This window comes from Protopterus annectens, chromosome 2.part2 (assembly GCF_019279795.1).
Source record: "Protopterus annectens isolate FY-2018-M chromosome 2.part2, PAN1.0, whole genome shotgun sequence".
NCBI lineage: Eukaryota > Metazoa > Chordata > Ceratodontiformes > Protopteridae > Protopterus > Protopterus annectens.
Window position 1 is genome coordinate 839,159,553 of NC_056730.1, and position 23,261 is coordinate 839,182,813.

Sequence of the window (23,261 nt, forward strand, 5' to 3'; positions counted from 1 at the left end):
CTTGACCGTTTTTATGCATGGCAATAGGTACATCTATTTGCAACATACATGCAGTAGATATATTGTATTCCACTTTGTTCTGTTGCATTTTAATGTCTTGTAGGGAAAACAGATTAAGTTGGATGATATTGAAATATGAGTTGCAGCAATGGTAGATGACTGAATAAATATAGTTTTAAGGGACCGGTGTGGAGAGAAATAGTCTCTGCAGTTTTGTAACAAAACTGGGATGGGGGAACAGGAAGAGGATCAAAAACTGGAAGTGACAGGTATCCCGGACCTATTTACTGTGTGAAAATAATGAGCAGTCATGGCTGTTCTGGGTGTTCTGTGACACTATGAGGTTACTAATATGACAAATATTAAATGGGCAGAATTTTCATATATGTTATGTCAGATTTGTTTGGCATGCTTCACCAATTGATATTTCTATCTGTGACTGATTTGGCAGCAGCTGTGGGTGGCATCCAAATTATATGTATTTGAAAATACAGCAGTAGATGATTATTCACAAATTCATTATTATAATTCATGCACTGGCCACTATTTGGAATTTCTTCCTCTTTGTATGTAGCCGCAACATCAGGGTAGCACTTTGTGATGAGTATAAATTGCTTCACACAGAGTAGGGGTAGATAGTAATTGTTTTCTTTATTCTACGTATGTTGTGTGTTTATTTTAACTGTGTAGTGCTCTTTAGTGTAGATACAAGCTATATCAGTCAGAAATTCAGGACATTTAGAAGATTTATTACTTTTTCTTATAAATTTGCATTCTGAACGTCCCTGTTGTTTAGCTGAAGTGTATACTGTGATCACATCATACGTGGCAAGATAATTATATGTGTTATGATGGATCCAATTTCCACTCTGAATGTTCCTCTCACTTAGGTGAAGACTACACAGTGGCCTCATCAGACGTGGTCCTCCTGGACAGAGAAACCACAAAAGCAGTGCCAATTCTATTCATCAATGATAATTATCCAGAAGAAGACGAGACCTTTTTGGTAGAGCTGTTAAACCAAACAACCGGTGGTGCCATGCTGGGATCTGTTATTCAAGCACTCATCACCATTGAAGCATCAGATGATCCATATGGATCCTTTGGTAAAATGCTATCAGGCTTTGGAAAATTGAAAACAAAGTTGTAGTAGTTTGCCATTTTTCAAATGTAGTAGTGTTTTAGGAATGACCATGCCATGTAATGTCACAAGCTTGCAAAGGCTTTTTTCGCTAACATTTATTTTTATTTCATGTGACTAATTTGCTTATTTCTTGTGTGATAGACTTATTTCTGAGTATTTATTATTCAGAATGTCTAATAATGATGATTCTCTGTGTCTCTCAGTGTTCCAGGAAACAACATTATTAGTGGAAGAGCCAGAAACGGGTTTTGCACTTGTAATTTTGACAGTAATTCGGAATGCTGGCACGCTTGGTAATGTTACTCTCCAGTGGGTTGCTACTATTAATGGGCAACTTGCAACAAGTGACCTCAAACATGCGTCTGGTAATATAACCTTTACTGCTGGAGAAACTAAGAAAATGGTAATGCTGGAAATCATGGCAGATGACATTCCAGAAAATCATGAGGTAAGGGGACAAAAAGATTGTTGGATGATGTTATGTTTTCATCATTTTATCAACCAATAAAGAGGAACAAAGGTGCATGTTCCTTATTGCTGTCTAATCCTTGAGTACAAAAATGTGTTGCATCCCTATATAACTGAAGTAAGTGGGACTTATTACAGAAACACTGATGCATATACAGCTGAGTTAAGCTGTGTACAGATTTGTTAACATGAGAGTCTTCTGTATGTACATAAATCAGAACAAACACCTGTTTATTGTCTCCCACACAGACATTCTTCCTGCAGAATCTTACATAAGTATTTGTGGTAACACTGACATCTTAGAACAAAACATGCTACTTCTAACAAAGTGTAATTGCATGGCTCTGATTGTTATAGACAATGAAGCCTTTTTTAATTATTTTATTAACTGGATAAATCCTATGGAAGACTTTTAAAGGCCTTTGACAAACAAACAAATTCACTAGCTGCCAGCATCTTGTTTCTTGGGTAATGTTGAAGAACTGATTAACTGACTTGCACAGAGTCTCATAGTATATTTATACAAACTGAGACACTCAAATCCAGGACTGCTAGAGCAAAATACTTATTGCCAGCTTACAGACTTAGTTTACATAGTTTTGCACACTACGGGGTGATGGCATATAGTTGGTGGCCCACATGATCGTTAGAAAAGAAAAATAATAATTGCAACATTTTTAAGACCATGTGATGAGGCAGGGATGCTAGTTATACTATTATTAATGTGACAGAACATGGTAAATTAGAAAATCAGTTTACATACATGGTATAACTAAAACTGGAGATGGACCCAACATCTGTTTTGTATCATGGTGTAAAATAATTGCACATAAATGTTTTGCAGCATTTTTAGCAATGCTAATATCAATGCAATACATGCAGTGACATTTCCAGTAGCTGTCCATTATTACCTTTACTTATATGGCTCACTGCATTTATTAAGAGTGATAGTTAACATGCAGGGGGCAGTACAGCTGTAGCAGAAATTTCCAGATTCACTTATGTTTGACCCTGCTGGACTAATGAGAATCAGAACAAAGGTGGAATATGTGAAACCCTAAGACACATTTTAGGTGACTGCACATATATGGTCATTGCAATTATCAATGAAAAATATGAAGTTATTTTTGTCTGGTATAAATTGCTTGAATACAAAGTCATTATGTATTAAGCAGAGAGGAAACCAGTGTTGCAGGGCAAGAACAAAACTGCAAATGTCTGGGCAGTTCTGTTAATGGTGCCCTTTTCAAATCTCCCAACTGTCTCTGACATTTATTTATTCTTCCATAGTGGGTGATAATTTGGTTCAAATTTACTTTTTTTGCAGTTATATAATACTTTGAATGAGTTTGCTTGATACTGATTATTAACATGTGATATTCTACATATGGACCACTGCTGTAAAGAGTGCTAACTATATTTCATACTTTTATTCCAGTATCTAATGTAAGCCTTCATTAATGAGACCCCACACAAAGCTTGAGTAACTGCTCCTAAGTGACAAAATTAGCAACATGTTTGACAATATCCGATAAAACATTCTGAGAAGCTATTATTCACAAAACTTTTCAATTCAGTTTTTGGCTGGTCATTTATCTGACCTGTATCATATCATAGACTGGTTCAAATGTCTGAAGTTATGACCTGTAGATTTGGAAATAGGTTTCTACTATGGATGGAACACTGGTCTAGGGTGCAATTACTAAAGCCCTAAAAGAGTTACTTATCTCCTCCTTCTATAGATTACTCATTGTTCTGACCTTATTTACATCTAGTTTAATATAGCTGGGTAAAGTAATCTAGAGATGTGAGTTATAAGTAGAATTTCAGAGAACGACGTGGAGATGTGCTTCCATGGCTAAAACTGCATGCTGTGTTTGGAGAAGGTTCTGAAATGTTCAAACCCATGTGTGGGGTATTTCGTAAAATTCATATATGTCATCACATTCTGATCATCAATACATTGTGAATAATCTACTTGATCTGTTATGTGAACCTTTTTTTGCAGAGTGGGGGACACATTCCCTGACCCTGCTGTTACCACAAGATCCTTAGCAAAGATTTATAACAGATGTTTACAAGCACAGGTAGAAATTCATCTGGTTCAAACTGGCAATCAAAACTGTCAAAGCCCTCTATCAGAAACTGAGAATTATGTCTAAATATCCCAACTCCAAACACATAAATGAAAAGGCAGCAAAGAAAATAAATTTGTCCACAAAGATGTATACAAATAATATTGCCATATGTCACATTAAATGCTTCTAGTGTAATAAACTTAGTATATATGTAGTGTTTTTATTTCTGTATTAAGCACTTGTGCTATATGGAAGAATCACTTATGCTGCTTCCTCAGTAAAGTGTGGGGGTTGATAGGCAGCAGTCTGAAAGTTGCTATACAGTTCCAAAATTCCTGGAAGTCCTGTGTAGAGATAATATGTGGGCAAGCTTCCTCAGTGAGTAGACAGTGGATAGTCAGAGCTGTATTTCAGTAGAATGTGAAGATACAAAAACTGTTAAGGGTTTATGCATGCATATATAAGAAAAGGAGGGGGTCTTAGTACTAAGGATGGTTAGGTAAGGAGAAGAAACAATATAAAACTGGATAAAGTGTGTGGAAACATGAACTAGATGTCCATTCTGTTTTTTGACTACTGAAAATATCTGTGCTTCAAGTGAGCCAGAGACTGTTTGAAGAAATATTGTATAAAATATGGTACATATTGCAGAACACTGTCATACCAGCTTAAGCATACAAACCTGGACCTCATGATTTAGAGACATAACACACACACACACACACACACACACACACACACACACACACACACACACACACACACACACACACACACACACACACACACACACACACACACTATGCTGGGCAAACCTCTGCCACAATAAGCAGCAAGCATAGAGCTGAAAAGTTAACAGCAGATTACAGGAACAGAGTGAATGATGCACTGAATTACTTCTCAGATGATCAGGGCTACTACCTTGCCATATAACTGTGCGTGAGGCATTTCACACTTTGAGTCATAGTGCACCTATAAATTTTGCATCAGTTGCATGAAACATTGTACAGAGCTTCTAGCAGTCAATTTTTGTGGAAATGTATTGCAGCCTATAGCCATTTGACACATTTTTGCATGCATACTTATGTCTATACCAAAATATACATGAGTATATAATCATTAACAGAGTAAAAAGGTTTTAATCTTTTATCAATATAGGTTGCTAGTGCATACATTTTAGATTTTTGAGCTGCCACAATCGGACTGAAGGGAGAGTCCTGAATGTCACTGAATACTTTTAGAATCCCAAAATGTGTTGGGACTCCGACTACAGTGTTTTTAACCTGAAACATATTAAACAGACCTGCTGGCATAACCTTTGATAGTACATAATAATATAATTGGGTCTATATTAAAATAGCAAAACTTCACTTACGTGGATACCTAAATGCCAACACATAAATAGCAAACCACGAAAACACCGAACGTCCTGAAGTGCGAAATTCGAAATTTCGAATTATCATAGTTGGCCCTTATCCGGTATAGCTCCCTAACGTAAATGTGCAATAGTTATGGACCTTAGGGTTAGAGTGCAGGTTAAGGTAAGTGAATACACAGAAATACATGCAACCTTTACTTTAGGGTTAGAAGTAGGGTTATGTTAAGTGTATGTATAGTAATATAGTTGTATAGCTGAATGTATACGTAAATTATACTTTTCCCATAGTTGGGTGTTGTTTGTTTATAGTTATTGTGTGTAGTGAATTTTTGATTAGGATATGGGATATATGGGTGAAGTGTAGCTATGGGGAAGTGTGGATTATTTATTTAGTTTGGGTAGGTAGTACGTAGCGGGAGGTGGGGTTGGCTAACTATGGCAATTCGATATTTCTAATTTCGCGCTTCAGGACGTTTGATGTTTTCGCGGTTTGCTATTTATGTGTTGGCATTTATGTATTTGCGTAAGTGAGGTTACGATATTTTAATATAGACCCATATAATTCAAGTGATTGCACATTTAATTTGTATTTTAACATTCATTTATTTAACATTTAAAAGTTTATAAGTGAATCATAACTTGTTTTGACTTTTTGTGAGTTTTAATGTTTATTATAAATATATTATAAATATATTAAGTGTTTATGTTGTTTTAAATAAGTGCTGATTTCAGCAGCATTATCATTTAAATGAGACAGTTTGGGATGTGGCAAGGCTTTTTGATTCTGAAGTCCTGAATTTCATTAGGAGGATAAAGGTGCTTAACCAACAGCCTTATGGATTTATATGGATTTTAACACAAATCTTTGTGCATGAAGATTAAGAAATTTTGTGGCGGTTGACTACTTTTTGTGATATTTGACCAACTGCTGGTCGTAGTACTAACTTATGCTGAGTATACGGAGGCAGTGACATAATTTGAACTGTATGATACTACTTTGGCAATTAACTGCATTGAGAATAAGGACTTTCTAACTACCAGCTGTTACATAATGATTAAAGGAGAGTGAATTAGCACCCCAAGTCCCAAGATCTTTACCAACATTCTCATATTGGATTGGAGTGATATATATGTTGCATGCTGGGGGAGTGATTGTCTAATAAATTTGACAATATTGCACTTTTTAGCATTTAATTTGAGCCCATTTTAGTACATTGGGTATTCAGGAGTGTTAAGTTCTTGCTGAAGGTCTTTGGTATCAGTGGGGGACTTGACAATAACTTTCAGTTTACAGTCATCTGCATACATGGTTAGCCAGAGGTCTTGGTTCATGGTCTGGACATAATAAAAGTAAATTTCAAACAAAAAAGGTCCCATCACTGAGCCCTGTGGGTTACCACTGGTCACCTTCATACTCTCTGATGAGGATCCTCCTACCTACACTGTGTGGCTTTCTATTTTAACCAATATTTCTATCCATCTTACCATATAGGGATTTGCTTTTAATGGATTAACCTAATTAAGTTATCAAACAATGGGGATGTGTTTGAAGGCAGTACACTTGAAGTAGTTTAAATGTTAACACATATATATTTACTTGTGAAATGGGTTAATATTTCTTTAAGAGCTAAAGCTAAAGGAATATTGAGTCATATGATCTAGGAAGTAATGATGTCTTCAGCAGAGCATCATAGAATAAGCCCCTCTGTACATTGTCTTCAATTGTTAAACTAATTTTCTTTACTGCATATTCATTGACAACAACATTAAAAGTATAGACATCATGAAGATGGAATCCAGTCAGTAAATGAAAGCAACAAACTAGTTAAACTGACATTACACTGGATATGGTCTTCTTAGCATTCATCTTGAAACATGGACATGGCCTAGCTAAAAAAAAAAAAACTTGAAATAACAGCAGTGCCAAAGTTAAACACTTTCCCCATCTTCATAGCACATGCCCGAACAATTTATTTACAGCTTCACATGTAAGCTGTTGCACACATAACCAGAGGAGCATACATAGTAAATTTAACATTTGATTAATTTGATTGCTTCCTTTATATGCCCTAACTTAAATATTTTTTTTCACGCACATGGTTTATATGGGTTCCTTTTCCTTAATAAGCCATAATAATCTTCAAGGTCTCATTAACCTGTCCCTGGTGTCACTCGTCTTGTGTATATTCACTAAGATGATGAGCCTGGGTATTCATTTAAGTAGTTTAGTATATACAAACACATCAGGATGGAGAATGGTAACAATAAACTAAACAAACTATCTGAGTATTACACAAATGCATGCTTACACCTCGGCTGCGTACTAGAAAATGACACTTGCTTGCACATGCTCAGTACTTATATGTATGTGTCCATAGACTGGAATGGTTCTTAAAGAAACATACACAATCTGATCTGCATCCTCCCTCATTGACTAGCTGGTCATGCAAATAAACAATGACAATCATATGAGCATGTAAATTATACAAAAATATACAAATGACAATCATGTCCAGGTTGCCGTGTATTTGACAGCAGATCTTGAGATACGACCTGTCTCATAATATAATAACTACAACTGGGTTTAGCAACATGGACAGTCACTGGAGAATGTTCTTCTTGATGGCTTTCAGGGATACTTTCAGGTACAAGAATAGACAATGAAATGCTCTCTGGAACAGGAACATTGGGCAAATCACTCTTAGAATTAAAGTTTTGTTACAAGCAAAATGTAACACTGGCAGAATGTATCCCAAATGGCATTCTCAAAAATCTGTACCCTCCAAATTGTGTACTAAAAGTTGTTAGCAATGAAGATTTTCGATCAAGCAAAATTTACCAAAATGAACTTTTGGCATCTAAGAAAAAAACAGTGACATTTGGCATGAGAGCAGCAACTTCTTCGACTGCACACACTGGGTGATGAGGTCATTTTAGTGCTTTGTTCAAGTCTCTTGGATCAGTATATATTCTAATATCATCTGAGCTTTTCTTATGAGCTACCATCATGGAGGATACCCATTCAGTTGGTTCTTCTACTGGACAAATTACTCCTAGATGCACCATTCTGTCTAGCTCAGCTTTGACTATGCTTTGCAAGACTACTGGAAATTTCCTTGCTGGTCTGATGACTGAGCTTACTTCAGGGTCTAACTTCATGGAGTATACAACTGGGAGTTTGCCTAACTTGCCTTTGAAAAGATCAGCATAGTCAGAAAAAATAGTTTGTGCAGAATTTTCATTGTTACTCATGCCTACATGGTGGACTTCTGCATTTACTGAAAGCATTCCCATTTTCAAACTGTCTCTGAGGTCTATCAGTGACTACACGTGCCTCTTGACTAAGTAAAATTACAAGTCATAGCTGTTCCTAGCAGTGTAACATGAAAGCACTACTGAGCCTTTGGTTTGAATTTCTTCACCAACATAAGCAACACGCTTCTCACCAGCACTTACTTTGGCAAACATTTCTGCTGACATAACATTGCACTTTGAACTGGTATCAATCTTGACCTCTATAGGTCTCCCATTAATTAGAACAGTACAAAATGCTTCATTCTTTGGCAAAAAATCTACTGCATTGACTGTTTCACCAAGCACTGACATACTTTCAGCATAAAAAGTAGGGTCACAGCTTTGAAGTTGATCAACTTGCCTCTTTGAATGTTCTCTTTTAATAAAATAATCTGCCCTTTTAGATTTACAGAACTGTTTGAAATATTCCACTTTTTACATGTGTGGCACTGCTGACCAAAAGCTATACACCTTTCTCTTTTGGCCTGGTGATCTTCCCCACAATTACGACAGCTAACAATAAAGTTTGGTAATTCAGCTAGCTTAACTGGTTTATGGTTAGTGTTAGAGATGGACAACAATGAGCCCTTTCGATTTTGGTGACTCACCACTCTGCATCACTGAACATACTCTGGATTTACTGGAGCTGCCCTGGAACTTGCTAGAAAGGCTTGGGGTTTCACTGAAGCAACCACTCCATTAGGGCTTCATCTTTTAACCACATGCTACATTCTAGCAACATTAGCACTGAAAAGCACTGAAAGCATGCTTTTCTCATTTGTAAGCATATTAGTGTACTTTTCTGTGAGCACTTATATTTGTCAAATCTCTATGGCCTTATTCAAAGTAAAATCACTGTCTCAAAGCAAAATATTTCACACTGCATCAACGTTGATACCACACACAAGCCTGTCTTTTATCAACTCATCTCTTAGATCACCAAATCTGCATGTTTTTGCCTTGTTTCTCAAGTCAGTTATATATGCTGCAAACGTTTCACCAGGCTTTTGATCTGTTGTGTAGAATATGTGCCTTTTAATTGTAATATTCATTTGGGGGTTGCACATTTCTCTATACTGACATTTTAAGCACTCAGGGTCTTCCCGGGTTTCAGCCAGTACCACTATATGGCAGTCTTCCCCCTCCCTTGCATACACAGCTGGGGCATACACAAATGAATGCTCCCTTTCAATGGCTTCTGAACCAGCTAAATTAAGCAGAATAAATGCCTTTGTACATGTGTCTTTGTCAGAAAAAGGAGACTGTAAAATATCATACTCTTGCTCAAACACTCTCCAGTTTTCAGCAACATTATTATCAAATACAAGTGGAGCAGGTCTACAAAATTCTTCTGTCATGCTAACAAATTGCCCCTGTAATTATATTCAAATCCACAAATACCGATTATATATATATATATATATATATATATATATATATATATATATATATATATATATATATACACCACATACTCGAAAAAAGACTCAACTGTACCATAAAATCTTTGAAATGACTGTATTCTGCAAAATAACTTTACTGTAATAGTGCAGACACTTGCAAACACTTTGCACACTTCGGATATCTTAGATAGATTTAGTTAATATGAAAAAAAGAAGCGCATAGCAAAAATACAGTCATTTTCTGTTTTTTATGCATTTTATGTGATTCAGAAATTACTTCAAGCACTTTTGTAAGCACTTTGAGTATTTGTATCAATATATTGTAGTTCTGAACATTTTGTTTAATTAGAAAGTCATTGTGAATAGTTTTAATGAGTCATTTTATATTCATTGAGTAAAAAATTATTTAAACAAGTTTTACTACCTGGCTTTATCTTTCTGAACTATTTGTGAGTTGTTTGAGCAGGGACAATTCACTCCTTTATATTCCTCCAACTGTAACTGCCTGCCTCATGGTCTTGAAGAAGAAATTTTGCTTTGCATCCCATTCTGACACCATGTCACATGTTTTGTGTATATTCAATAAGATGATGAGGCTGGGTGTTCATTTAAGTAGTTTATTATATACAAACACATCAGGATGGAGAACAGTAACAATAAACTAAACAAACTATCTAACTGACTGACTACTACACACATGCATGCTTACACCTCGGCTGCTCACTACAAAACGGCACTCTTGCTTGCGCATGCTCAATACTTATATGCACGTGTCCATAGACTGGAATGGTTCTTAAAGGAACATACACACTCTGATCTACACCCAATATGATGTATTATGATCATCTTGACAAATGTAAAAACAAAATGAAAACTCCAACAAAGCTAGAACTTCCACTGAGTGACCTCCCAAACCTCTTGTATCAGAGGCACATGGGATATATGCAAATGAGCCTTATGAACATCAGGTGTTTCAGCTCATTGACAATTCTGAATGCCCATGACATGTTTCGTCATTTTAATGGACAATTTCAGGCCAATAAAGCCAAACTCCACTAGCTGTGGATATGCATATTTCGGCCTTGTTATGACCTTGTCAGCACAGCACAAGCAGAGTGTTTCACTAAGCATTAGAAACACAGGGCTGTTATACCCAGCTGATGTCCATTATCATTAGGGTCACTGCAAAAATATCCCAAACAACAAACTAAAACAATGACTTTCTCACTCGTTTTCATCTTGACAAATGTGTGTTTAGTACTCAGTGACTGATGACCATTACAAGACCAATCAGTTTGTTCATGTGAAAATGATTTGATGACTGAAGTAGGAAACATAATATTTAAAACAAAAATGAACTCCTTGTTTTTAATGTTAATGGAACTCCTTCTTTTTAATGTCAATGGTAAAAATATCTTAACTATATTTACTCCAGCCACCTATGCTGATCCTGTTGGAAAAACTAGAAATGTTTGATACTGACATTTTTTTTCATTGCCTGAAATGTTTATTATTTTCACAACACTTACTCCTATTTCCACAGGCAGGACAAACAAGCTCTCTAGAGCTCACATTTTCTTATATTTCTTTAAGGACATTGGCAAAACAAGTGGTTGGACATACATATTTTCCCCTAATGGCCAGTCTTTTGTGTTCAGATTCAGTTGCTATTTTTGTTAGCCTCTACAGACCTTGGCATGTACATTTATTCAGAGGTTCATATTTTGTCATCTTCACTGCTGTCACCCCTTGTCTGATATGTTATCTGGGTACCTGTAATCCTCACTTGGAATTAATCAAGAACCAAGCCTCATTCATGCCCTTCTTACAGACAGAGAACAATGCCCTTAGGCACTTGAAACTGTAAAATTCTTAATACCTTTGCTGTCCTTTGTCCAATTTACAATTTTTTTCTACTTACCTATTTCCTTTTACAATGCAGAGGGCTGGCTGGGGAGTGAAATCACCCCAAGCCATATTAACTAAGAAATCTAACTACATTCATATTGGAGTCACTCAGCTGCATTGCATAAATGGCAAAGTGAAGCTAGAATATATAGTATGGTTCGGAGGTCTTTACAATTTCTTTATTTCTTTTCCAGTAAGAGGCAGTAAGGCACAGTGACCTTTTATTTTTTTTTGGGGGGGTCTTTTAGTTGCTTGTTCAGCCCTGTTCAGTATTTAATGATTGCATGCAAATGTACCAGTTGTCATGTTTACGTCTTTATCTTGCTGGCTTTGTCATAAAGATACTCCTTTTACTATAGCAGGTGAGACCACCTCTGCAAGTTACTTCTAGAACATTTAAACTTAGTTATTGCAAATGTGAATGAGGTGGAGCCCACATTTTCTGGGTGTTGTCATTTGGTGGTTTTCTGTGAGTTATCAATGCACATTTCCTGCTGCTCTAATTCTGAGCCATGTTACTGTATATAATTATCTAAACAAAATACCAAGCTGCTAACAGTATTTTGCGGTTTTTCTAACAACCATAAAGCTTACTAGCAAGCAGTAAACTGTTTCATCTCCTATGTTCTAACAACATCTTTAAAGAGATCTATAATACCTGGTTCATTGAAGTGAATCTAGCTAATTTTATTTATTGTTTTTTAGATTATCAGTGTGGAGCTGTCTCATGCATCAAACGGGGGATCCATTGGGAGAGAGCGGGTGGTAAACATTACTGTTCCTGCCAATGATAATCCATATGGTACAGTGTTCTTCAGACAGTCCGTGTATCGTGTTCTAGAGCCTCTAGAACAAAATTCAGTAGCAAACATTACAGTGAGAAGAAGGTGTGTATACTGAAATATCTAATTTGGAGAAGCTACATAACTGAATAAAAATTATGTTAGATAGATAGCAAGGTTAAATATATGGTTCAAAGGCTAATTTCAAAGGTACAATGTTCTCTATGTAAGAATGTAATATTATTCAGTCTTAATTCAGTCAGCAGCACCTGTCAACGGCACTTCATTAATGATATGAATAAATACCATGTGAAGGAGAATATGTTTCTCTGTTTACTACATTCCTAGGTTCCAGGCTGGAGAGGGACTTAATAAGGTTTCTTCATTTAACCGTTTCAACAATGCTGTTAAGAATAATGGGCAACTCTGAGAGAGATCACTTGCCTGAAGATGTTTCCTTTGAAGAATTCTCCAGCACTTCTTGAGCAGTAAGATTATAGGGATCTCGGCTGAGGCTTGAAACTGGGGGAATACTGAATCTTGGCAAACAGAGACTGTTTCTTTTATGTTTTTAAAAACTGCCACTGGTACCAATTAAGTAATGACATAGATGATAGGAGGCAGTAAGCTGCAGAAACATTAAGTGACACGTTTGCAAGAGAATGAGAAGCCAAATGACTGTGAGCAAAGTATTTGCATGATTCACTTAACAGATCATTCTGACAATGTATGAAATACTGTATTCACCATTTCTGCCTGTGATGCCCTGCTTTATCCAAAAGAACATACATTAGCCAATTACAAGATTCATTTCTATGGATTTCACTGGATACAGCTCACTGGAATGTAGTGTAGAAGAGAAAGAACATTTATTCTCAGTAGCCAAGTCTCAGAGGTCTCCCTGATGTAATAATGTATATACTATCTGTTATCAGCACTAGTAATGTGTAAAATGTGATTACAGTGTGATGAAATGCAGGGAAATTTCCATAATATTTTATGGCAAGAGACCTACCCTACTAATACTTGTTTTGCATGAAGACTTAGTGTACTTAAGGCAAGGGAATATAGCACTAACTGCTTTTCAACTTTGCTGTCCTCCTTGCCAAATGACGCTATATTGTATAACAGTGATACCTAAGCTTTTCATGTCTGTAAGTCACGTGGGTCAAACGTTATTTATGTATTTATTTTATTTGTTTATTTATTGATTGACATTTGTTAAATGGGTTAGTCGAACTGAGCCAGGGGCCCATTTTCATTGGAGACCCAAGGAGAAAAGCTCCAGAAGTATTACATATTTTTACAATAAAAATCAAATCAAAAATAAAAATAAGAGTAAAAAATTAAAACCACCATGAAACATAATAAGAAAATCAACAGTTAGAGAATATCTGTACATAGGGTAAGTTAAATAATAATTGACAGGTTTAGAGAGTATCACACATGAAGTACATACAAATAGATAAACCATTCAATCAAAAGTTTTTTCTTTTTTTAAATAAAGATATATATGAATACATATGCTATGGAAGTGAGGGGAGAGGGAGATATAAAGGTATATGAGGCAAGTACAAGGAAGTAAAGAGTAGACTAGGGAAAAGGAGTTAAAGCTGAGAAGAGTAGAGGCTAGATCGGGGGGGGGGGGGGGTAGACAAAGGCAGGACCATGTACTCTGAAGAAAAATTTAAAGTTTTTTTTGAGCAAGTGTTTTTGATGAATGCTTCTTATGGTTTGAGGGAGTGAGTTCCAAGCATGTGCAACAGAGAATTTGTAGAAGGACTTTCCTATATTTTTATTAGGTTTATATATGTCAAGGAGGTGTTTGCTGGAAGTACGAAGGTGAGGATGGGGTTATATTAGATGCTAGGTTGGAGATGGAAGGGCAGGAAGAGGGGTCATTCAGGATAGAGTGTGTAATGTAAAGCTGGGGTAGAAGTAGTTGTTTTGAGAATTCTGGCCATTGGAGTGATTTAAGGGTGAGACAGTGGTGAGATTTATAGGGGAGATTAGAGGCAAACCTGGCTATTTTGTGATAAGTTTGCTCTAATTTAGTGATAAGTGAAGTTTGAACATTAGTAAAGACAGGGGCTGAGCGAGGGAAGGTTTAGAAGAAGGTGACAGAAATTTCTGGTTGCGATAGAGAAGTCTGTGTTTCTGGTGGGTCTTCTTTATACATTGTTGGATATGAGTATTGAATTTTAGTTCATCATCAATAATTACTCCAAGTAGTTTGGCAGGGCATTTGGGTTTGATGATGGTGTTATTAAGAAAGGTGAGAGAGAAAGAGGGTTTGTGCTGGGTGAGTGTTTTAGGGGAGAAGAGATGGGATTTAGTTTTTAGTTTGGATTTAGTATTAATTGGCTATTAGAGAGCCAGGTTTCGACAGAGGTGAAGGTTTGTTGAGTGAGAGCTAGGAGTTCAGGTATGTTATGGGCAGAGGTGATAAAGGTGGAGTCATCTGCATATTGTAGAAGTGCAGAGAGGTTAGTAGCAGAGAGAAGTTTGTTAGTGAATATGTTGAACAGAAGGGGGCCTAAAACTGATCCTTGGGGAACTCCAGTATTTACAGGGAGGAATGGAGAGAGGACAGTTTGCTAGTGGATAAATTGCTGCCCGCCAGAGAGGTAGCTAGAGAACCAGTTGATGGAGGATCCTTATTTAAAACTAAACAAACACTTCCTAACCAACCTCTGGCTTTTCTCTTCCAATAACCTGGGCTTTGACTTTTTCCCTCCCCTTCTTCCCCCCCCCTCTCTTCCTTTTTTTTATATATATTTATATTTTTCCATTTCTCTGGTGTCCCTGCCCCCTAAAAAAATCCACCCTTTTCTTTCTCAAACTTATAATATTTTTAATTTTTTTTTTTTTTTTTTTTTAGACCGAGAGTTACTGACTCTTCTTCTTCTCAGACTTCTATCTATTTCTATATTGTATTGTATTTGAGGTTTTTTTTTTTTTTTTTTTTGTTTTGTTGTATTGTATTATTATTTATTTTTTTTTTATGTTATAGAATAGATAGCTCCAGCTTTCTCTTCCTCCTCCACTGATGGAAAATGGAATGGACATGTATAAACTAAAAAAACAAAAAAAAATAAATAAAATAAATAAAATGTACATCAGAAGGTTTAGTAAGGAGTTTAGAGTGAGAGACAGTATCAAAGTCCTTTGAAAGATCAAGGAATAGACAGGAGATGAGCAAGTTATTGTCACAGGCTTCAGCTATTGTTTGAGTAAAGGAGAGTAATGCAATGGCTGTGCTGTGGTGGGGTCTAAAGCCATGATGGGTAGGAGTAAGGAGATTGTTGTCAAGAAGCTGTTTGATTAACTCATCATGGATGCATATTTCTAAAATTTTAGAAAGGGCGGACAGGATAACAGTGGGTCTAAAGTTAAAGGGATCAGTAGAGTTGCCGCCTTTGTGAACAGGGATTGTATAAAAGGATCTCCAGATATCTGGGACAAGGGCCTCAGAGATGGAATGATTAATACGTATAGTGACAGGCTAGGTGATGGATTGTGCAGCCATTTTAGGAAATGGGTGGGTAGTTGGTCAGCAGAGGGGGAGCAAGGCTTAAGTTTATTTAGAAAATATTTAATATTCGTAATTGGGACTGGTTGGAAAGAAAATGTATTGGAAAGAGTTTTGTTAAGAGATAATAGAGGGGTTGGGTGAGATATACTATTTTCTGTGAGTTTTTGGATAGTTTCTATGAAATAGTTGTTGAGGAGAGTGGCAGTTTCAGTGGCAGTCTTGTGCGGAAAGGGGTTGGGAGTAGTGGGTTTACCTTGGTGGAGCAGGTTGTTGATGGAGGTCCAGAATTTTTTTTTGATTTTTGTAAGTGCTGTGTTGGTTAGAGGAAATATAAGCTCTCTTATCTTTGATGACTAGTTTTTTTGGTTTGGTTTCTGAGCTCTTTGATTGCCTGAAGTAAGGGAGGGGATTTATTTTTAACTCTGGATTTCCAGGAGTAAACTCTTTTGTGCATGATCAATCCAGTTTGTTTTGTAAGCCAGTGGGCATAGTTGGATTTAATTCTATTTTATTAGAAGGGGCAATAGAGTCAAGAGTGTCAAGGAAAATCTTATTGTGGATTGAGCCTGAGCATAGCTCGGGTGAATGGAGCGGGTTAGCCCAGCTGGAAGAGACATGTGAATCAAGAAAAAAACAATCAGATAGACTGAAATAACGGTAGTTTGCAGGTAAGTTATACATTGCCTTACTGGTATCACAGCTTTTGGGGGGAGAATATGTATGTTACAGACAGCAGACACATTTAGTCCTGAGCTTATATTAGTTTCCTTTTAACCAGATAATAGTTTTTACTTAACTGAGATATGTTAGGAGTGCCAATGGGTATCTTAAGAGAATTATGTTAGGAGAACAAGAGAAGGGGGAGGCTATGAACCAGTACTTGTAAAAAGCTGTGAGATGAGAAAAACAATCAACCAACTAGCCCAGCTCAGTACCTAAAGGCATCTGTTTATCTGTGCAAACTCAAAAGCAGATTTAGTAGAGCATCAGGGAGGTAGAATATAAAATAAATGCAAAGCTTTGGAACACTGTATACATTTGTACAATAAATTTGAGGAAAGGGGGGGTTCAGTAGTGTGCACAGCAGAAGAATCAGGAGGAGTATCACAGAGAGAAGATTATAATAGATCTACACTGCTCACAGTCTGTTGATAAAAGCAGGAATTACAGTAGCTGTGTTCTTGTATGCAGGCAGTTGCTTGTAGAAGATTGAGGTAACAGAATATGATACATTCCGTAGCCTGGACTCAGACCATCACCTTTCTACATAATGTCATGAGTGCTAAATAATATGTAGATGACTTTTAGAGAAGTGTTCAAAAAGAAAACAATCTGAAACCAGCTTAAAGTGACTTTGTAAAAAGATGAATATTGGAATAGGAGGTGACATATTAAGAAGCATCTGCATTTAAAAAAATGGCTGAGTTTGGAGTTTAGAACAGCAATTTTTTTGTAGTGGAAAATCGTTAAGAAATATTTTAATTTTGTGATAGGTGAGATAAGTAGAAAAGACATGTATGTGAAACTGCTCAAGAATGGCTCATCTGTTGAGTATTGCAGGAGCCACAGTGGTAATATGAGAGTGTGTGGCTGATGTCGGCTCATGTATCCTGGTATAGGGAGGCAGCCTAGGCTCACTGCAATAAAACAACATCACAAGCCTGGCAAGCTCCACTCTGCATAAGTGGTGTGTTATTTAGTTGAGAGGTTGTCCATGTGCAGAAGCATGCATGCACCTCACAAGGGCAATGATTACAGAGCTCACAAGTCTGCTGTGGATTGGTGACCTATAGGGTGCACTGACTGGCAGCAGTATGGTACTGCACCAGTGTCCAAGATATCCTCACTGGCCTCAAATGTGTATTGGTTTGAGCCAAGAAAAACTAAGGCAGGTCCTGTAGACCCAGTGAATGAGGAGAGGAGCTAGTGTTAGCTGAAGGTTAGCTGCATGCAGAAAAAAAATGGCTTAATTGTTTGGCTTGTTTGAACAGTATTTAGAGGGAGAAGAAATGCACACCATACCAAATGTATTATTATCAATATGAGATATAACCAGTATGTGAAGAAATAGTAGAACACTGCATTTGGCAATATATATACACCCTTATTTCATATGGTTTTGCAATGCAATCATGATTTCTTTAACATGGAAAACTACATTAACATGCACTAACCCTAACCAAATGCCACTAAGCATTTCATGTTGTGATTCTGTTGCAAAGCCACAAGATGGCAGACATACCCTAGTATCTTAATATCCATTTATGTGAAATTTATTATCTGATTAAGGCAGACACATAGGCCTTGCCAAGGAGACTGAAGGGCGAAATGTCGTCCTTGGGCTGCAGGCTGGCCACCACTGTTATATAAGTTGTAGACCGGATGTTCTGTTTCACAGCTCATATGGGCTAGTGGTTTACAGAGTACTGTGTTTTTTGCTGCATCTGCAGATGAATGCAGGGATAATATCACAACTCACTGTTACTAAAATGACATATAATTCCTGCTGTTCATTCACACTGAAGCAATGCTCATTTGTAGTTAGAGTCAAAAGCACTTTCTGAATGATTTGTTTTGATTAAGTTTTTGCTGGTTCATTGTTTTATTCTGAGTTGTGTTTTGATATATATATATATATATATATATATATATATATATATATATATATATATATATATATATATATATATATAAAACATTTTTTTTTCTTTATAACAGCTACAGGATCCGTTTTTTTTTTCTTCTTTGTACTGACTCAAGATTAGTATGAATGGTTTAGATAAACCTCTTGAAAAATCTGTCTCTCTCTTTCCTGTTGCATACTTTTACATCTGCACAATGTATACCAGAGCTGATACTCTCTTTTTGATTAGTAACAGAGACTCAAGGTGTTTGCTTCTGTCTTTTTCTCCTTCTCTGGGCTAAAAATATGTATCTAATTTTAGATAAAACAGAGCTGTACCTTTTGGGCGGTTCGTTAATTACTCACTGCCAGCAGTCATGAAAATTATATCACTAGATTCATTATTTCATCAGACTTAAATATAAGTGAGTCAGAAAACTCCTTCCTCTGGCTTGTACTTGGTTAGAAAACATGTGAAGTTGAGCACTGTAAGTGATGTACCCTTCAGTCCCCATTATATACTGCTCACTTCGGGTCTAAAGGATAGAAAGAGTGAGTCATTAAAACAAGTTCACTGTCTCACACCTGTGATTATTAGTCTGCTGACATGATAGATTTATTTATTCAGTCATTTTTGATGACCCCCATAATTCACTGCAGAGTCTTGGGGAGCCAGAGCATATTGTGGTACTCAGAGGCTATGTGGCCCAGAAGTGCACCCTGAACAGAGTGCTATTCAGTCATAGGATAAACACCTCTGGGCAATTTAAAAGATCCTCAGTTCATGCAGAGCATATTGGTGGGATGTGAAAGGAAACCAAGCACCTATCAAAAATCCACATAGACACAGGAAGGAAACACTGGCTCTGTAGAGAAGACACTTCAGCTCTTAACTGAAATACAGACCCAAGTTTTTTGAGGCAGCATTGTTAGCTGTACCTCTGTGTCATCAGATAGCATTTTTGAAGATAAACTGTGGTTAACCAAATGGCACCCCTTTTGCAAGTTTAAAGCTTGGCAGATTTTTTTTTACTGTTTTAAATGATCTCCCCATATTCTTTCACTGATAACCAACAATGACCCTAAAAGTAAGTTGAACACTTACATTTAGCCATTAGGTGCCATTAATATTTCAAGTTGTAACCGGATAGCTGTTTTACACAGTATTCTTTGTAATTTTTGGACTTGTTAATACAAGTTTCAGAATAACTAGACTGAATGTGCAAAAATGCAGTGCAGACTTACATATAATGAATTTGAGACTGCTGCATCTTGGAGTAATCCTTTTTGTCTGAGGTGCTGTGATCTCAGAGTTAGTATATGTGTAATGGGAGGGTAGGGTTCAACCCTCCACACTGTGTGATATTAGGGGGCTTGCTTCACTGCAGAAAACTTTAAAAAAGAACAGCAATTGTTGGCATTTGCTTTTCTCTTGTAGTTTTTTCATAATTCCAGTACACACATTTACAGGCCCCCGAATTATAATAGGAAAGCATTTTATACAATTAAGTAATATCACAGTTAAAATACTGCATTTAACTGTGTTCAGAGCATAGAGTATCTTCATTTTCAGTTATTCCTTTACTTACCTCTTAATCATCATCACCATTTATTTGAAAGACAGCTGATTTACAGTAAATGAAAAAAGTTGTTCTGTGTGTTCATTAGCTGAACTTCTAAGACTTTCAGAGGGATTTTTGAGCTTAAATGTCTAGTAATGCAATACAATATAATGCAATAACATCTCAGGCTAAGTCAGAATGTTGTCTGTAACACTCATTCCCATGTAGACACTGTGCTGCTAAATGTAACATTTTTCAATGTGTTTACAAACAAAACAGACTCTGAGTACAGGGCATTAAGTAAAACAAACCAGAAATTGTACTATGTACACCAAGAAAAAATGTGTTGCGTCAATGATGTAGTCTAGAATGTATTTAAATTTACTTCTACTAAATTTTATACAGATAGAGATATAAACAGAATTTTCACCAATAAAACTGATGCAAATATAAACATGGCATAAACTCCAACTAAATACAGCAGTAAATAATAACTGGTAGTAGAAAAATGCAAAAAAGATTTATAATTTAGCATGCATTTACTAGATCTATGACTTCCAACTGTCTACTGCTATGCAACTGTCATCTGAGGCTTTTGAAACTGTATGTACTGTAATATGCCTATAACTGAATTTAATGTTAGAATGAGTTGCAACACAAGAAAAAAATAAGTCATTATATCCAGCAAGGTGACAAACTAAAAAATATTCAACATTAAAATGTTAAATTCGTGGATGCTCCTTATTTTTTAAATTTAACATCATCTACTATAAAACAGGAGGCATAGACAACCATTTTTGTTAATAAATATACTGTTTCTTTTTTTATCATTTTAGTGGAGGAAAGTTTGGAAGACTTCAGATTTTTTATAGCACTGCTGAAATAGATGTTGTTGAACTTGCCATACAAGAAGGCCAAGATATGATCTCTTACTACGATCCTGCAACAAAAGGAATCAATAGCAGCTCCTCAAGGACAGAAGTAAATGTTACAGCATCGAACCAGCCACTACTTACCTGTGCCACTGTGTGCCTGAAAGAACGAACATGTACAGCCTTCTCATTTGCTAATGTTTCTGGCAGAGCTACATGTTACTGGATGATCACATCAAGCAGCAGTGTGACCAACACATCAGTTTTTCTGACTTTCAAAAAAAATCTAACCAGTGTATCTCAGTTGTTTAGTTCACAAGCCACTTCTGGTATTGACTTTCAGCCAGCTATTGGCCATTGGACAATTATGATGGAGGGAGAAGAGTTTGCCAATGTCACAGTCACACTCCTCACTGACAATTTACCAGAAAGAGATGAATCATTTACTGTCTTGTTACAGAGAGTGGAACTTGTAAATATCACAGCAAGTTTAAAAAACCAGCCCAGCATAGGGCAACCAAATATCACAGCAGTTGTAATTGCAATGAATGGGGATGCATTTGGAGTGTTCCTAATTTACAGCCTTAGTCCTAATGCAACAGAAAAAGGACTTTACCTAGAAGTAACTGAACAACCACAGAACACTGTACCACTAGTGATAGAGAGACGAGGAGGAAGTCTGGGTCAGGTGACTGTGGAATGGAGTGTGATTGGTGGAACAGCCACCAGGAACATAGATTTCCTTGGAGATGGTGGGAAGTTAACATTTGAAGAAGGTAAGAACCTTTTTTTCATCTTCTTAGAACTATTAAACTTTGCTGGTGAGTGTGACGAGCCCTCTTTTCACTGGGGCAGTAACTGAGGAGTCTCAGTCCTTATTACTGTCTCTGGTAAGGGAGTGTCATTAAAAGCATGGATAGAAATGCACACTTTTCCCTAAGAAAGAGTACACAGGGAACAGGTTCCAAACCTGGGACTGGACTATATGCTTTACTCTAAGTCCCCAAATGAGTCTCCACACTAACCACTGCTGAGCACTGTGTCCCAGTTCTATGTATCTGACACATTCACTCTTAAATGTCTGATATTCACATGTACACACATTCTTGGGAAAGACTGACACAGATTTACCTGCTGTGTTTCTTTGTCTAAATTGCAAGGTAATGGCTGCCACCAATCAAATACCATGATACCCTTCAAAAGGGGTGTTCAATTATATTGGGTAAAATAGATATTGAAACAAATGGTAGCATGTATCCCAATCAGTAAGGCTTTGCGGAGTGGCCCTGGTGTTACATAATAAGCATAAACACTCTCAAGTTATTAAAAAATATTCACTAAATAACCAGCCACAATGAGAGGTAGTAAAGCATTCAATAAGAAATAAAAGGATTTAAAACATGTAAATACTGAATAACTGATTCCAATAAACAACAGAGTTTCACACAGGAAATATGAAAATAATACTGTGGGATAGATCTCACACTGATTTTAGAAAAACCTCTAAGTAACTAGCTCTAGTTCCCTAATTATCTATCCCTATCTAATCTAAACAACTCAACAAATCAAGATTATACTCTTACTTCTGCAAGGCAAGATAAGGAATTATGTTAGCACTACAGGCTGTTGTCTGTTCTCAGTGACTGGAACAATTACTCTGGAAACAACTGGACTACTACTGCTGAACAGCTCTGGAAAACAACTGAATGAAAATTGAACGACTGACTCAGAACCTGCTTTTATAGCAGATTTTAAAAAAATATATAAGAAGCTGCTATGAGAATTCTACTCTTTCATATCAGACTTTGAAAAGTAAAGAAACAGCTGTAGTGAAGATTCTAGTCTCCCAGCTCTGGTATACAATGACATCACATCTAGGTCAGCTGACTCTGGCATAATAAACAATCAGCATTCTCTTAAAAAAACACATACATTTGGTCAGCCAGAAGAACACTGACATTCAAACATCTTGCATAAATCAGAGTGGTAATTAAAAGACATAAACGTATTTACACAATTATAACTAGTCATGTTAGCATATGTAACACAGGGTAATTTACAATTATTTACAATTATTTAGAAAACTTCAGCCAGTCATGCTAGCACAGATAACAGTACCTAATATCCTCACAGTGAGTATGGTGAAAAGCTAAGCCTGCTTCTTTTAGTTCAAAAAGCATTTTGGACTTTCCACATTGCTCTCGGAATGCCACA

General features: G+C 36.5%; 1 protein-coding gene across 1 annotated transcript in view; it reads left to right on the plus strand.

Annotated features, from left to right (window-relative positions):
- Positions 1-23,261, plus strand: part of ADGRV1 (adhesion G protein-coupled receptor V1) — a 3,979,741-nt gene that overhangs the window by 920,214 nt on the left and 3,036,266 nt on the right. Inside the window, exons 30-33 of the mRNA XM_044064182.1 lie at positions 891-1,106; positions 1,348-1,592; positions 12,379-12,560; positions 21,012-21,823. Coding sequence (XP_043920117.1) covers positions 891-1,106; positions 1,348-1,592; positions 12,379-12,560; positions 21,012-21,823 — 1,455 coding nt within the window. The remainder of the gene's footprint in view (positions 1-890; positions 1,107-1,347; positions 1,593-12,378; positions 12,561-21,011; positions 21,824-23,261) is intronic.